We start from the raw sequence: 17,174 nt of genomic DNA, 5'->3' as shown, positions 1-17,174 counted from the left end.
CACAGGGATTCGCATCCTATCAAACCACTCATGCTGAGACAACGACCCTAGTGTTAATTTCTGGTAAATTTCACGGCTGATTTCTTACTGTCGTGGGTCACTGCTGGCCTGCCTCACTAAACCCTAGCATATGGATACCCCCCAACTAAATATTCAGTGAGTTTTATAATTTAATTTTGCATTATCTTGATAATCTTTCCAGCTAAATAAAAATGTGCAGAAGACCAATCCAAACGTATCTGTATGTGCTTTTTATCCAACTTGAATTGGACCTCCTAGGTCGTCTAGTAAAGAGATTTTGCTAATGTCAATTTTCAGCATAGCGAGAACTGCGTCTAATCTTTTCCTACTCATTACACACGATTTCTGAGATGTTTTACCCACCATCCAATTGACTCCTTGCCGTGTGTGTTCAGTGAAGAATGGTGTAATTGTTTATTTTCTTCCTCCCTCCACAGCATTGCAAACCCCCTCTCATCCCCATGAATAATCAAAGTGGTGCGAAGGGAGAACGTTCACGCGCACATCACAACATTCACTGACATGGAGTTATTGTGCCAAACAGTCTCACGGAGCGGACCCTTGCAATGTCTGTGCTTTATTTGCTGAGACTGTATAAAGGGACTTAAAGGCACATTATCATCAGTTTCCTTGAAAGAGCCTCCTGCATACTTTGAAGTATAAAATAGGGTTTCAACAAAAATGCTTCTGAAGCATTAATAGAACGATTTATTAAACATTTACTGTATCTGTCTCATAACCTTGTATTAATATGTTGTCTCTCTAATGGAGCATTTTTATATAAATAATTTAAATTTATGAACATTATGTTTTTTTCAGCTTATTATTTGGAAAATGCTCCTTCCTCTTGTATAATCCATATTCATAGCTTAGGTGTAAACATTGAAAACTAATGTGAGTGGAGAGAATGTAGAGTCTGCCTAAGCTGTGACTGATTGATCTTTCTAAGGAGCTCCAACGACATTCACATCAGACTGTGTGCACTGCTTTAACAGCTGAGGTTAAACTGCAAAGTACTGCATCTACTGAACTCACCAGTTACAGTAATTCCAAATTTTTACAGACTGTGGACTGTTCTGGTATTGCATAGCTAAAAGTTTATAAAAATTAGTCACAGCATACTATATGGGGTTTCACTACAAAGAATACAGAACAGCCAGTTAAAAAACCTTGAAGGAAATTTAAAACGGACTATTGAATTAACTCAGCAGGTCAGGTAGCGTCTGTGGAGGTAGAGGGATTGTTGACGTTTCAGGTCAAGACCTCCATCAGAACTCAACTGCAGAGTAGCTTGCCTGGTATTGGTTGTAGCTGTGCTTTGCAAGTTCAGAGCACACATCCGTGCAAGAGGTTTGACTACTGATTGGTCAAAACTGGTTTTATTCAACAACTAAACTTAGTGCCTTATGGCAGCAGAGCAATCCACACCATGTAAGCACTGAACAATAAGAACTATGGTCAAGGAGGTCTTGCGCTTGAAGTGGCCTCTCTCCCGGCTGCAATGAAATAGGAAGGAAATAGCTTTTTGCTGCAAACAAACTTGAAAACATATCACTTTGATCTCTTTACCTTTCATTCCACCAGAGAAACCTCGCCAATTGGCAAATACCATCAGTGGGAGCCCTTCTCGATTCAGGTCCTTAATGGCTTGTGCAGTTTTGAAGGCAGAGTCAGGGAACCAAACTTGCCCGGCTTGCTGGATTATCTGTTCGTGCATTGATCAATAATTACGTATTAAAGGAGAACTACCCATATTTAAGTAAAGGAGGAAATGGAAAAGTCATGAGAAAAGTGGAGCGGCTTGTAAGACTTTGATTATTATAGTATCTTTTATAACCTCAACATGTTCCAAAGTACTTCACAGCCAATGAAATATTACTTAAGTATAATTACTGTTATAATGGAGCAAACTGAACAGTCCAAACTTCTATAAACTCTGGTAATGACTAAATCATCAGTTTTATTGACAAAAACATAATAAGAGGCACAGATCAAGAGGACAGCCAGAGACTTGAAATCCTGCATTACAAATTCTTATATCCAGGTGCCCCCTAATTTCTTCCTGTGGGGAGAAACTGTTTTTATATCAGGTCTTTCGAAGCATCTGCTAACTTAACAAGAAAATAAGTTGTCTTTCTATTTTCTGATCGAGTCAAATAGCAAATTTAAAATAGCAAGGTGTAAAATGCTCTGTTTTGACCTGGTGGGTAGAGAAGTGCTGACATTGTGAAATGGAAAGGAGCACGCGACGTGCAACATCATGGTAAAATGCTCTGTTTTGACCTGGTGGGTAGAGAAGTGCTGACATTGTGAAATGGAAAGGAGCACGCGACATGCAACATCATGGTAAGATAAGCTTGGCCATTTTTTTTAAATCTTAAGAGATCGAAGCAGGAATGTGCTACCCAGCTCTTCAGTCCTGCTCTGCCATTAAACAAGATCATGGCTGGTCTGCTATCTCTGTACCAGGTAGATGGAATCTGGTTTGCTTCATTTCTGTGGAGATTCTGAAGATCTCTACGTTTCCTTCCATGAAAGGTGCAGTAGTGTTATAATCAGAAGCAACATCTCATGCCATCCCCGACATTTTCTCTATTCACAATCAATTTTATCTTAGCACCTGGCATAATGTCCCCTGGATAGCTTGAACCACATCCTGAAGCACAACCAGCAACTCTGAATGGTCCTTTTCGGTCTGCATTTCTTTTTGGATTCTAATGTAAGCCAATTAATTTGCCAAGTCTGGTTATTACATAACTGTTCCTGTGTCACTGAGCTAACTATAAATTAACTGCTGCCCTTCTTTTCATCACATTGCTTACTACTCTTCAAAATTGTTTTGGTGTATCGGGAGGCCATGAAACATTATTATATAAATGCAAAATTTTTCATTGGAAATTCATGGTATGATGAGAATCAAAAATCAGGTTTAATATAACCTGCATATGTCATGAAATTTGTTCACTTTCCGGCAGCAGTACAATGTGGTATTTGATAATACAGAAAAAACTGATTTAAAGTATATATACGTATAAATACCAAATAGTTAAATTAAATAAATAGTGCAAAAACAGAAATTAAAAGAAGTAGTGATCATGTGGATAGTCAGAGGCTTTTTCCCAGGGCTGAAATGGCTAGCATGAGAGGGCATAGTTTTAAGGTGCTTGGGAGCAGGTACAGAGAAGATGTCAGGGGTAAGTTGTTGTCTTTACGCAGAGAGTGGTGAGTGTGTGGAATGGGTTGCTGGCGGTGGCAGTGATGGAGGCTGAAACAATAGGGTCTTTTAAGAGACTCCTGGATAGGTACATGGAGCTTAGAAAAATAGAGGGCTATGGGTAGGCCTAGGTAGTTCTAAGGTAAGGACATGTTCGGCTGAGCTTTGTAGGCCGAAGGGCCTGTATTGTGCTGTAGGTTTTCTATGTTTTTCTATGTTGTGTTCATGGTTTCAATGTCCATTCAGAAACCAGATGGCAGTGGGAAGAAGCTGTTCCTGAATCATTGAGTGTGTGCTTTCAGGCTTCTGTACCTCCTTCCTGATGGTAACAATGAGAAGAGGGCATGTCCTGGGTGGTGGGGGTCTTTAATAATGAACGGCACCTTTTTGAGGCACCGCTCCTTGAAGATGTCTTGGATACTACAGAGGCTAGCGCCCATGATGGAGCAGACTAATTGTAGAACTCTCTGCAGTTTACTTTGATCCTGTGCATTAGGCACCCCGACCCCCACCATACCATATAGTGATGCAACCAGTCAGAATGCTCTCCACAGTGCATCTGTAGAAGCTTGAGTGTTTTAGGTGACATACCAAATCTCCTCAAATTCCTAATGAAATATAGCTGCTACATTCTCATTCAGGACAAACACAGCTGAAACCCACAGTCACAGTCATGGGTGAGCAGCATCATTTTAAGATGTTTAAAAAAAAAATCTATCGACACTCAAAATCAATGGCTCCTAGATTGCAGTTTCCTTTTTAGAAAAAGAAATCGAGGAAAACATGCTAGGCTGCAAGTAAAACTGAAATGCAGAGCTTTAGACCCTCACTCCAAACTATCCTTTTGGCGAATGTCCAATCTCAGGAAAATTTAAGACCTCAGAGCAAGATTGGTATACCAGAGAGACACCAGGACTGCTGTGTACTCTGCTTTACAGAAACATGGCTATCCTCCGCCATTCCAGATGCAACATTGCAGCTTGATCGCTTCACTATTCACCATAAAGACAGGACAGCTCAGTCCTTTAAAGACAAAGAACACTTTATAATTAACTCAATGTGGTGCACAGACTTGACAGTTCTTTCTCAGTCCTGCTGATCCGATCTGGAACATCTAACAGTGCAATGTCATCCTTTTTACCACTGAGGGAATTTTCCGCCACCATCCTAGTAGCAGTGTACATTTCACCTCAGGCCGGCATCGAGCTGGCACAGGAGGAGCTAAGCTCCTTAATCAGCAGGCATGAAACAGCACATCCTGATGCTTTCCCTATCATTGTGGGGTTTTCAACCAGGCCAGCTTGAAGAAGTCTCCAAACAACTACCACCAAGATACCACCTGTGGATCCAGAGAAGCCAACACACTTGACCACTGTTATACCACCAACAAGAATGCTTACTGTGCCACCTCACACTATCACGTTGGAAAGTCCCATCACCTGGCTGTACTTCTACCCTCAGCATACAGGCAGAGACTAAAGACCGCAGCACCAGTGGTGAGGACCAAGAAGGGATGGTCAAGGGAGGCAGAAGAGTGCTTACAGACCTGCTTTAAAGTCAGTGGACTGGACAACATTCAGGGATTCATCTTCAAGTCTGAATGAATACACTACAGCTGTCACCGACTTCATCAAACTCTGTGTGGATGAGTATGTGCCTTGGAAAACATACCGGACATATCGAAAAGAAAAGCTGTGGATGAACCAGGAGATTCGCCATCTGCTGAGAGCAAGACACGTGGCATTCAAAAATCGGTGATCCAGAACTATACAATATGTTCAGGTTTGACCTATGGAAGGCTATCTTATGAACAAAAGAAAATGTTTCCGATTGAGGTTAGAGACAAAATCGGATGCAAGTCAGCACTGGCAGAGTTTGCAGGTCATTACTTCCTTCAAAGCAATACCTAACATCATGAATGGGAGTGATGCTTCACTGCAAGATGAGCTCAATGCTTTTTATGTACACTTTAATAAGGCGAGTAAAACTATATCTATGCAAATCCCTGCAGCATCAGTGACCCTGTGTTCTCTGTCTTGGAGGCCAACATCAGAACATCTTTTACAAGAGTGAACCCTCGCAAGACATCAGGCCCTGATGGTGTACCTGGCAGGACTCAGAAAACCAGTGCCAACTAACTGGTGGGAGTATTCAAGGACATCTTTAATTTCTCACTGATGCAGTCGTAAGTTCCCACCTGCTTCAAAAAGGCAACAATCGTACCAGTGCTCAAAAAGAGCTGGGTGAACTGCCTCAACAACTATTGCCCAGTGACTCGCAAATCTACTGTGATGAAGTACTTTGAGAGGCTGGCTATGGCTAGAATGAACTCCTTTTTAAGCAAGGACCTGAACCTGCTGCAATTTGCCAATCGCCACAATAGGTCTACGGTGAATGCAATCTCACTGGCTATCCACTTGGTCTTGGATCACCTGGGCAATAGTAATACCTACACAAGGCTGGTATTTATTGACTACAGTTCAGCATTCAACACAATCATACTCTTAGTTCTACTCATTAAGCTCCAAAAACTGAGCCTCTGTACGTCCCTCTGCAGCTGGATCCCTGATTTTCTCATCCGGACACCAGTCTACAGATTGGAAATAACATCTCCTCCTCACTGACAATCAACACTGTTACTCCTCAAGGATGCGTGCTTAGCCCAATGCTTTACTCTCTCTACACCCATGACTGAATGGCTAAGCACAGTCCAAACAGCATCTATAAATTTGCCAACGACAACCATCGTTGGCAGAATTTCAGATGGTGACGAGGAAGCGTACAGGAGAGATAGATCAGCTGGCTGAGTGCTGTCGCAGCACCAACCTCGCACTCTGCGCCAGTCAGCCTGAGAAACTGATTGTGGACTTCAGGAAGCGCAAGCTGAGGGAACACACACCAGTCCTCACCGAGGGATCAGAAGTGGAAAGGATGAGCAGTTTCAAGTTCCTGGGTGTCAACGTTACTGAAGATCTATAATTACATATTGATGCAATTACTTCAGATGTACCCCAGAGAACATTCTAACTGGTTGCATCACCGTCTGCTGTGAATCAGAAAAAATTGCAGTAATCTGCAAAACTCAGCCAACTCCCATCGTGGCCACTAGCCTCCCCAGCACTGAGGTTATCTTCAAAAGGCATTGCTTCAAAAAGGCGGCATCCATCATTAAGCACCCCCATGACCCAAGGAGATACAGGAGCCTGAAGGCACACTCTAATTTTCAGGAACAGCTTCTTCCACCTCACCATCAGATTTCTGAATGGACAATGAACCCATGAACTCTTTCTCAGTATTATTCCCCCCTCTTTTTGCACTACTTAAATTTATTTTTTATACATACATTTTACTGTAATTCATAGTTTTTATTACTATGTATTGCATTGTACCGCTGTCGCAAGGCAACAAATTTCATGACATATGTCGGTGATACTGAACCTGGCCACTTTATTAGGTTCAGAAGTGTATATTACTCCAAATCCCTATATTTTCAAGTTGTGATGAAGGGTCATCAACTGAAACATTAACTCTGAATTTCTCTCTATAGTTTCTTTTCCAGCAGTTTATGATTTTATTTCTGATTTCCAGCATCTGCAATGCTCTTTTCACCACTCAGGTTCCACATCAAATTTGGCAATGATCTGCAAAGTACAATCTTTCCAAAGAGGCTCTGTCTCATTTACTAAAATAAGATACCTTGACATTTCTGATCTTCTCCATTTTTGCATCACCTCAACAATACAAAAACTATAATATGCCAGGATGTGAGAAAATGCTGTTAAAATGAATAGACCTCGAGAACATCAAAAATTAGCAAGACCAACCTTTGCTTCTGAATCCAGGTTTGCAGGATCTGCTGGGATTGATAACTCTACAGTCCTGGTTTCCACAGCAACTACTCCTACAGGTATTCCACCCAACCTGAAATAGCAAAGAATCAATGACTTCAGCTCCATTTGATATACTATGTTTCTTAATGATAAAATTGCTCTATTGGTGAAAGATGTCTAGCAAATAACTCCCAAGTTCAGCTGTATAATGTTCTTAAATTAGATCATACATACATGAAGAAAGGTTTTAAACTCCAGGTTACCCACACCAGACGTGATATAGAGATAGGAGACTTGTTCAAGGTAGTGATTTACAGCTGAGGAAATTCTGATCCAATATCCTTCTGGCAAGGTTAACTTGTATTGCTGGGAACAGGCTAAGTTACAGTAGCAGAGAGTTAGATGTTAATATAAAATACTGAGTCACCAGAGCAAAAAAAACCTGGAAGACAGCACCAGAGTACTGGAGTACAGAATTGTTCAGTGATAGGCAGGATTTGATAGTGGTTGAGTAAACAGTGGCCCAAGATGAATTTGAAATGTATGCATGCATGTAAATACATAGGTTAATAAAACAAATCACATTCATAATGACGTAAAGCATGAAACAAAGCATTTGGTCCACCTTATTCACACTAGACCCAGCACTTGATGAGAGATTTCAGTTTACCACACCACAGACTGGGATGGGAAAAGTGTGCTGTCGGAAGGGTAGCATGAAAGCAAGACCAATTACCAGCACAGGAAGCAAAGGACTATAACTACAAGGTGTTTTTGCGGAGGTAATTATAAGGGCTTACAGGACCATTCTTCTTTTAGGCATATATTAACGAACAGAACTTGGGTAACCAGGGTAAAATTCCTTTGTGGCATGCAAGAGTCAAACTGAGCTCTTTCTTCTTTAAATAAATCGCTGTTGTGATCCGAATTGGTGGGAGCAATAGATAAGATAGATAGCTTTCAAATGAGTGTGGATTAATCTGCAAGATTGCTCCCATCATATATTGATAGAGAAGAGTAAAACTATTTAGATAGATCTTTCAAAATAATGACACAGAGTTGATGCATCAAATAGTGGTTTGGTGCTAGATTATTTAGTAATTTTATGAAGTCCTTTCATAAAATTGGACAAAAGTACAACAACAGACACAAAGTGCTCGAGGAACTCAGCAGGTCAGGCAACATCTATGGAAATGAATAAACAGTCAACGTTTCAGACTCTTCTTCACAGCATACACTCTTAAAATATGCCATATTGATATAAGTAATATTTCATTTACATTAAGGTACCCATTTGCTGTTCAACAGTGTTACTTTCAGATGAGAAATTGTTCTGGAGGTCATTCACGGTCAGCATTCACTTTGGGTCCTTTCCCAAAGTGAAAGGATGAATTTGTATTTATTTAGTGGATTCAAACCAAGAACACATCTACAAGATATTAACAGACAACAAGCACTAAAAGGAAAAATGTTAATGTTACGTTATTGCAGAGAAAATTTACAAGGATGTTGTCAGGACTTGAGGACTTAAGTTATATGGAAAGACTGAATAGGTTACAACTTTTTTCCCCCTGGAGCATAGGAGAATGAGGGGAGAGTTGATAGAGGTATATGTAATTATGAGTGTGGGCATGTGGGCAAGTGGTTAAGGCATTGGACTAGCGACCTGAAGGTTGTGAGTTCGAGCCCCAGCTGAGGCAATGTGTTGTGTCCTTGAGCAAGGCACTTAGTCACACATTGCTCTGTGACAACACTGGTGCCAAGCTGTATGGGTCCTAGTGCCCTTCCCTTGGACAACATTGGTGTCGTGGAGAGGGGAGACTTGCAGCATGGGCAACTGCTGGTCTTCCATACAATCTTGCCCAGGCCTGCGCCCTGGAGAGCGAAGACTTTCCAGGCGCAGATCCATGGTCTCGCAAGACTAACGGATGCCTTTACTTTACTTAATTATAAGGGGTATAGACAGGGTAAATGCAAGCAGGCTTTGTCCACTGAGATTGTGTGAGACTGGAAATAGAGGTCATGGGCCAAAGGTGAAATGTTTAAGAGGAACATGAGAGGAAACTCCTTCACTCAGATGATAATGATGATGAGATGATGATGATGGCACAAGATCCCAGTGGAAGTGGTGGACGTGGGTTTGATTTCAACATTTAAGATAAATTTGGATAAGTATATGGATGGGAGGGACATGGAGGCCTATGGTCCAGGTGGAGGTCAATTTGACTAGGCAGAATAGTAGCTTGGCATGGACTAGATGGATCGAAGGGCCTATTTCTGTGTTCAATGATTCCAGGTGAATAAAATGGGAATGAAAAGGCTAAAGAACAAGAGCAAGAGTGATAGCAATGACAAGAGGAAAGAGATGAGGACAGTACCGATTTCCAACAGTGCTCAAGGCTTCGTTACTGAAACCACATGGAGTGGCCCGCGGTATTGTCCATTCAATTTAGGTCTCCTTAAAAGAGTCAACTTTGATGTGAGCAGGAAATGTCTGCCAATTAAACCTCATAATATATACCCTGACACAGCATTCGCTTGTAATTAGCTGCAGATTATTTATTGGCATTACAACCAGGTGGTGCCCTTGCGTGAAAGTCATCCACCAAAGCGTGAAACGGACGAACAGTCAGTTTGCAGACCGACCAAAAAAATAAATATCGACCTGCGCTCACAACCCCACATAAAATGTGGGTGAATGGGATGCTTCCAAAAAGAATATATACAAGGATCTTGTGGGGAGTAAAATTATTCTCAGTTAAGCTGCTCACTTTGCTCATAGGGCTGAGCCAGTCACAACACACTAGTAAATCCATCCATCATAAAACAAGTTTGAAGAGAAGCAGACACACAGATCCTGCACCACCCATTGACTGCAGCAGTGATGTTTCTGACTTTAGTTATGCTGCACAATGTTAAAGTTGCACTGTAGAGTAATAGAGGAAAGCAAGATGCAATCGGAATTGCCTCCTTTACCCTTTTTGTCTTTTCAACAAAAACGGAATCTTTCTTACTTTGAGACAATGATTGGGTACGGAGGATGTAGTCACCAGAAAGATGTTCAGCTGCTGGGGAAAAAAAAATCACTGCTGAAATTTGCTCAGATTGCTAGGCACATCAATTCTAATCTGCATTTCATTTCAAATGAACATCTTGACTTGAAAAAAGTTGTTCAAGCCAAAACTTTTGCAGATTACAGCATCATGGGCAGTTTCTTTCTGAAGTTTCTTTAAAAATAAGTTTTATGCTTGATTATCAGATGAGCTCCTGTGATCTTCCTTACAAAGTCAAAGACCAAATGCAACACAGGAGAGAAGCAAGCTGAAAGACTGAGGGTTAATTAAATCAGCAGGCACAGATGTACTTCTATCTCCATTTAGAGCTAGCTCCCTTATAAATAAAAATGGAAATCACTGATTTATCTATTTTTTTCTGAAGAAAGTTATGTTCAACTTTTATAAAATGTGAATTGGGTTGTGCTCAAGTACAGTGCTTGATCCTTGTCTGCATAGTAATGTAACATGCTGTAAGGTTTCACTGCTAGTGTAATGGCTGCTCTGGAATGCTCCACTGTAATAGTTTCTCTGTAGCAGCAATGTTTAGGTTACGATGAGAGATAACAGGGCCTGTATGTTAGCCAATGAGAGGCATGCTGTTCTTTCTTGTGGGTCTGGGAGCAGGGATTTTGTGATCTTTTGTCGGCGAGAGAAGAAGAGAGAAGGTGCGAATGGAAAGAGCTGGTAGACCGCCAGTCAGAGTGGACTCAGAGCGAGGGTCCGCGACGCTGGGAGATCGATGGGGGTCGAATGGACGATTCCATGAGCTCCAACGTGCACTTTTAGACTGCTTCATTAAAATGGGCCCTTTTTCTTTTTCTTTTCTTTACTAACCCTTTATTCAGGTTAAGATTTATTAAGTTCAATCGTTTAATTGCATACGGTGTACTGTCTGATATTTTGCGGTTCGCATTTGTAACTGGGCAACATATCACGCAGCATCCACACAAACGAGATTTCTCAGTTTGGCTGGGCCAGAGGTTGCCTTACCCTAGACAAACGCATGCTGGCCGAATCTGAGGGTTACATTAAAAAAAGGGGATTGTGTAAAATCTGATTCACAAGGATATCATTGGAATTGAGAAGTTAAAACCATCAAGAAAAGCTGAACAGACTGGATTCTCTTCTCCAGAACGACTGATGGCTGACCTAATATATCTTGGCACAAGTAGCTATAGAGAAAATGTTCTAGCTTTTGAAGGAGACAAAAAACGAGGTACAATAAATAGTCACCAATAATCCAATAAACAATTCAGGAGCAACTTCTTCAGACTGGCTAGACTGTGTATTCTGCTTCTCACAGAATCGCCAAGAAAGCTAGACAAACAGATGTAAAGGAGAAAGAAACACGATATAAAGTCATAGTTAAAGAAAAAGGAGGCTGAAGGAGAATAAACATTGGTGTAGACCAGCCAGGCCAAACAGCTCTGCATAACTTATTTTCATACCACAGCTTTAACACAATGTGCACCAGGGTACTGCACAGACTAGAAATACAATGGCAAGATGCTGCTTGTATTGTGAAATCTACCCCACAGTGCAAGAGGAGGAAAATTTCACAGCACCAGTAGTGATAACATTATAGCAGGACTTCTATACAACAACAACCTGCAATGGAGAGAGCACAAAGCAACTTAATAGAGCAGAAAAATAAAGGTCATTACAGATGACAGCCCACACGAGCCAGGATGGAGGGGGGAAAAAAAGAACAATTAATACAATGAAAGTGACTCTGTAACAATGTAGTGAGTCACCACATTGTTCAATATTCATGTGCACCAATATGCCAAAAGTGGATCAGAAAGTAGCCACCTACACATGAATCTTAAATTTGCAAAGAAAATATGTGAAGGCTAAAAAAATTGTGGACTGAAATTAAAACTTCTTTCAAGTTCCTGTCGATGCACGAATAGTTGAGCCTGCGGCTGCTGTGTTGTTTACTGTGTGAGAGAGCCTCGCGTTTTAGTGTCAATGGAGAGTTCATGGATGCACCTCATGGTCCTAACTAAACGCTGCATGTTCATCACTTAGGTATTCTTACGCAGTGTATTCACTCCTATTTGTACAAATGGCAGAGCACTCTATAGCAACAAGGCGTCCCAAAACAACCAAAATTATTCTGTAAAGAGAACGTAAAGATTCTGCCCATCCTTTCAAAAGAATGCCCCACACTAAACAATGCCACCGTACAGTGAGGAATGAATTAAAGTATTCGTTCAGCATACTGAAAACAGATTTATTAAAGCTGACAAAGGAGTAAATTAATTATTATTCCATGGACATTCAGTAGAATTTAGGCAGATTACATTTGCTGCTGAATTGGTCTAATCTTCCACAGTTTGATGAGTAACAGCACATTATTTAATGGTTCTCATTTGTTCACTGAAGGTAGGTACCAAGTTCAAACAGAATCACACAATATGGGAAAAGGCCATTTAGCCCAACCTGCCCCTTCTGTATTAAATCTCATCACCCAGTTCTTGGTCTTCTACATCTAAGCAATCTGGGCAGCTCTTAAATACTGTCAGCTTCAACCACCCTTTCAGGCAGGGCATTCCAGACAGTTAACACTCTCAGAGTGTAGGGGATCCCCTTCAGATCCCCTCTAAATCTCTTCCCCCTTTTACTACACCTATGTTTTTCTAGATTTATCAATCTCCAATAAGGGGAAAAATTCTATACCCATCATAATCTTATACATTTCAATCACATCCCCACTTAACCACTTCCATTTTAGAGAGACAGACCGAGATTATCCAGTCTCTCCTCATAACTGAACTGCTCCATCCCAGGCGAATGGTCTCAGAACCCTCTATGACACTAACACACTCCTTGTACAGCATGGTGACCAGAACTGCCAACTATTCCAGCTGAGGTCTGACTAAAGTTTTACTAAGGTTGAGCATTATGTCACTAGCTCTGTATTCAATACCTTGTCTAACACGTACCTTCCTAAACACTGTCTGTATTATCATATTCTGGGATCTAGGGACCTGGCTCTACAAGGTCCCTCAATAATCCTTAAACAGGCCACTTGACCCATCTAGTCCATGCCAACCTAGTTTCTGAACTACTCACAAGTACCTTCACTGAAGTATAGCCTTTCTCATCCATAATTCCCCTGAACTTGCACCTACCACCTCTGCTGGCTGAATTGGATGTGGATCCAGGAGGTAAAAATCTGTAATTGTACGTATGACAGGAACATTGATGGGAATTGTTGACTGTGTGGAAGCAGCCTTAGACTGCAGAGAGATATCCAAGTGTTGGTGAAATAAATCGAGAAATAATCATTGGAGTTTAATTTGTAGAGCTCATTTCAACAACACTTAGATATCTCTCTCTCTCTCTCTCTCTCTCTGCAGTTTAGACCGGCCAAAGGATCTGTTTCTGTGCTGTAGTGTTTTATGACTCCATATCGTAAGTTATATGCATATATTACAAATGGTGACATTTAAGAGGTGTTTAGACAAACACATGAACAGGCAGGGAATAAAGGGATACAGACCATGTACTTACTGGCTGATGGAATGAGTTGAGATTGGCATCATGATCAGTGTAGCCATGGTGGGTGAAAGGGCCAGTTCCTGCACTGTACATTCTATGACACCAATAGTTATTCATTGAGCTGAATTAGCTGGACTCAGCTGGTATGTTGGAGGGATGCTAGGATTTGGTCCCCCCCCCCCAAAAAAAAACACACACACACAACTAACAGAAAGTTAGGTGTCAAATTCTCCTGGTTCCTTAATGAAAATCTACATGTAGGTACTCGGCAAGATCCAATCTTGGCCTCTACTCTACTTTGCCGCTTATTCTCCACAACCTCCTATTCCCCAATAATGCAAAAATCTATTTCTCTCAGTATGAATGTATTCAGCATCTCAGTATTAGTCATACCAGCTTAATGACCCTTGTATCCCACATGCTGGCGTTTCCCTCCCTGCTTACTTTATCTTGCTGTTCAGCACCCAACATTGCCCATTCAGCAACTACTTATATATTCTCACTAACTTCATGACCTGGCACTGGAACTGACAGCAAAGTAGCGAAAATAAAAAGGGAATGTTTTTCAAAAAACTTCACATTCTATTTTGGAGGAGCAGTGGTAACTCAAAATGCTCCCAAATGGGGATTTGCAGTCTGTGTTTCGAGATACCTCTGTCCTACTGTTCTATTGTATTTTTAATACAAATTCAATCCATTCACAGTACAAACATCAACTCAGGTTTACAGAATGCACCACTCAATACTAACCCTTGGGATAAAAACCTGCTATAATACCACTTTAAATCAGCAACATAATCTTTAAAACCTCAGCATCCAAGTTCATGAAAATATTCATCAACTTGCCATTTGCAAAGTTTGCAGCTGTTTTTAAAATTTTTATTATTCCAACCTTACTGTCTTGGATATGGAAATAGCAGGAATTACTATTTATCCAAATCATTTGAAAGCAATGGCAAAGCAGGTCTGGATCAGGTCTGTGCTCACCAGCGAGTAAACTATCGTTGTACAAAACAGAATAAAAGCTCTGTAATCTTGCAGCTCCAATGAGCTCACTAATGTGTCCACCTCTTTACTAGTTAATCTTTTCACACAACATTTGGCTTGCTGCTACTGAACCCCACACAGGCAAATAGGTGCTTTGGGCACTATCTAAATTTTACAATGCATTTAAGATTGGCTTTGCTCCCTTAAACCACTGCCAAAACAAAAACACACTTCTCTTCGAAGAAAGAGAGTAGCATTTAAGTGCTCTAAGCTCTTTTGTTTCTCTTCCTATTCTGTACGCTTGCTGGTGCCTCATTTATACACAAAACCACTCAAGCATTTTAGAGTGCCGTGTCATTGAAAACATCTGGGTAATTGCCATCATTTCATCATGACAAACAAAAGGACATCCATTTAACTGTCCCTTGAAGAGTGTCAACGAAGAGAGGCAAGAAATGAATCGGATAAAATTAGAATGGCTGCGTGAGTTGGGGGGGGGGAGGGTGGTAAAAATTGGTGGGGTTGCAAGTAAGTAGTCCATTTAGTGAGAGAAGCTGGGGAGAAGTGGAACAGAAGAGTCCTGTTGTGTCAGCAACCATTTATTATACAGTGCTTTAGCGGACAACAGCCCTATTTTGGGACACAGTACACAGTTATGCAATGCCTTCATTAGAATGAGGTCCACATACCCAGGCACTTGAGTCAGCCTGTGCCATCAAAGTGTTCCAGAGAGGGAAAGTGCTTGCCATTATGCTCCAAGTTGCAAATGTCCAATTCCACTGAAGAACGACATGGAATGACTCGCTTCAACAATGAAAATCTAACACTCTTTTAGATCTGAATGGCAGTTGCACAATTCCAATAGTTTTTAAATTTATTAATGAATTTCATCATTTTCATCCCTCCTTTTACTTTTCTTCAGTAGCCTATTAGCTTTAAGCACTCTCGGATAGGGACAGCAATGCAATGTTAAATCAATGGATGCGTACAACACATTTGTGTTTGCTATTTTAGCAGAGCTTGGGAGTGTCAATTATGTCGGAAGGAGAGAAAGCTAAGATTTAACGGAGGTCTTCAAAATAATGAGCTGGATCATGCTCTACCAAGCCCAAGATCTCACAAGGCCCCAGAAACTTTGAGCAACCCTATAGGTCTAACCACTCTAGGTCTCATTGCAAGTGCCCTGTTGCAGTGTATTTTGTGAGTAGTGACTAGGCCTCTGCATAGGCCATCTGGAGGATGTGCTATCCCTAATGTCCTTCTGACAGCTCAGACATAGCTGGAAACAGTCGAATAATTAAAAAATAACCAACATTACCAAAATAAAAAAGAATTCAATATATATTTGAAATAAATTAGAGGCAATAATATCAGATAAATCACAAAACATTTTACCTGTACTTAACCTTTTCAATCTAGCGGCCTCATCTATGTTACAAATGTCAATTGATGTGAAGCTGAGGGGCCAGATCTAAAGAGCATCCTGCCCCTCAGGTAGCATGACTAATCAGTTCATCTAATCTCAGTGCTGTCGAGGGTGGTCAGATGAAATGGTATCTGACCTCCAGCGTGATCCCAACTTCCATGCTACAATACGTAGGCATGTCTGTCAAGAGCGCATTGCCATCAACCCCTCATTCCCAGCAGGCACCCCCGCAACCCCAAGGAGGTTTTGTTGGCAGCTCTCTTCCTTTCCAGACTTTCAGCCCAATGAGAGAATTTGGTAAATTAGATGGGAAGAAGCTATTCCAAATGCTTTAGGCTAGGCAGATAATTGACAAAAAAAAAGCCATGGGAGTGGAGTGCAAATGAGCTTTCTTTAAAAAAAAAATCAACAAATAAATTACACAGGCTGAAAAACTGGAGAAAGCTGATTCATTAATTATCAAAAGGAAGTTGAAACTTCAATTTAAAAGATAGAGATAGTAAAACTACAAAGAAAAGGTGGGAGTATCATTAACTGGCATATCTTTTGGGGAACTACCATTGACTATGAGATGAATGACCCCTTTCTGCCCTGTATAAATATTGTGTTATAAAAAAACTGGGGAAGTAGTGGACAATGGAATCTAATTAATTTTATTAATTTTTGTTTTTCTTTTATTTGCACTTGGCCACCTGAATGGAGAAACTTCAAATTCCACATTAGATAACCAGTTATGCAACATTTTCATATGATGTAATCTGACCTTTCGGAATCTTTTTTCTAAACTTAAATTATATGATGAGAGGAGCGGAGTTATCAACATTATTGAACGTGTCTGATTCAAGCTGTTGGTCTAGCCCTGTTTTGTTTTTTTTCTTGGGGTTTTTTTTTCTCTCTTTCTTTTGGGGTTTTTTTGTTTATATATATTTTTTTCTTTTTATTTCTTTTTTAATGTTTGATCTCATTATGAGTTTGGGAGTCTTTTATATCTATGTTACTTAAAATGATGAACATTTTTCCAATCTCTTTGTACCAACTTTGTTTTTGAGTTTATAATTTTGAAAAATTAATAAAAAGATTTAAAAAGAAAGAAAGATAACCAGCACACAAAAAGCTGCTGCTGGCCACCACAG

At 40.6% G+C, this 17,174-nt stretch overlaps 1 protein-coding gene across 2 annotated transcripts in view; it reads right to left on the bottom strand.

Annotated features, from left to right (window-relative positions):
* acaca (acetyl-CoA carboxylase alpha) overlaps positions 1-17,174 on the bottom strand; it is a 289,052-nt gene that overhangs the window by 44,269 nt on the left and 227,609 nt on the right. For both annotated transcript variants that reach the window (XM_063031453.1, XM_063031454.1), the window contains 2 exons: positions 7,060-7,156; positions 1,591-1,726 (listed from right to left, as the gene is read on the bottom strand). In XM_063031453.1, the coding sequence (XP_062887523.1) occupies positions 1,591-1,726; positions 7,060-7,156 (233 nt within the window). The remainder of the gene's footprint in view (positions 1-1,590; positions 1,727-7,059; positions 7,157-17,174) is intronic.

The sequence above is a fragment of the Mobula hypostoma genome, chromosome 23 (genome assembly GCF_963921235.1).
Source record: "Mobula hypostoma chromosome 23, sMobHyp1.1, whole genome shotgun sequence".
NCBI lineage: Eukaryota > Metazoa > Chordata > Chondrichthyes > Myliobatiformes > Myliobatidae > Mobula > Mobula hypostoma.
Note: the sequence above shows the minus strand (reverse complement) of the source record. Positions and strands in the feature narration are given on the sequence as shown.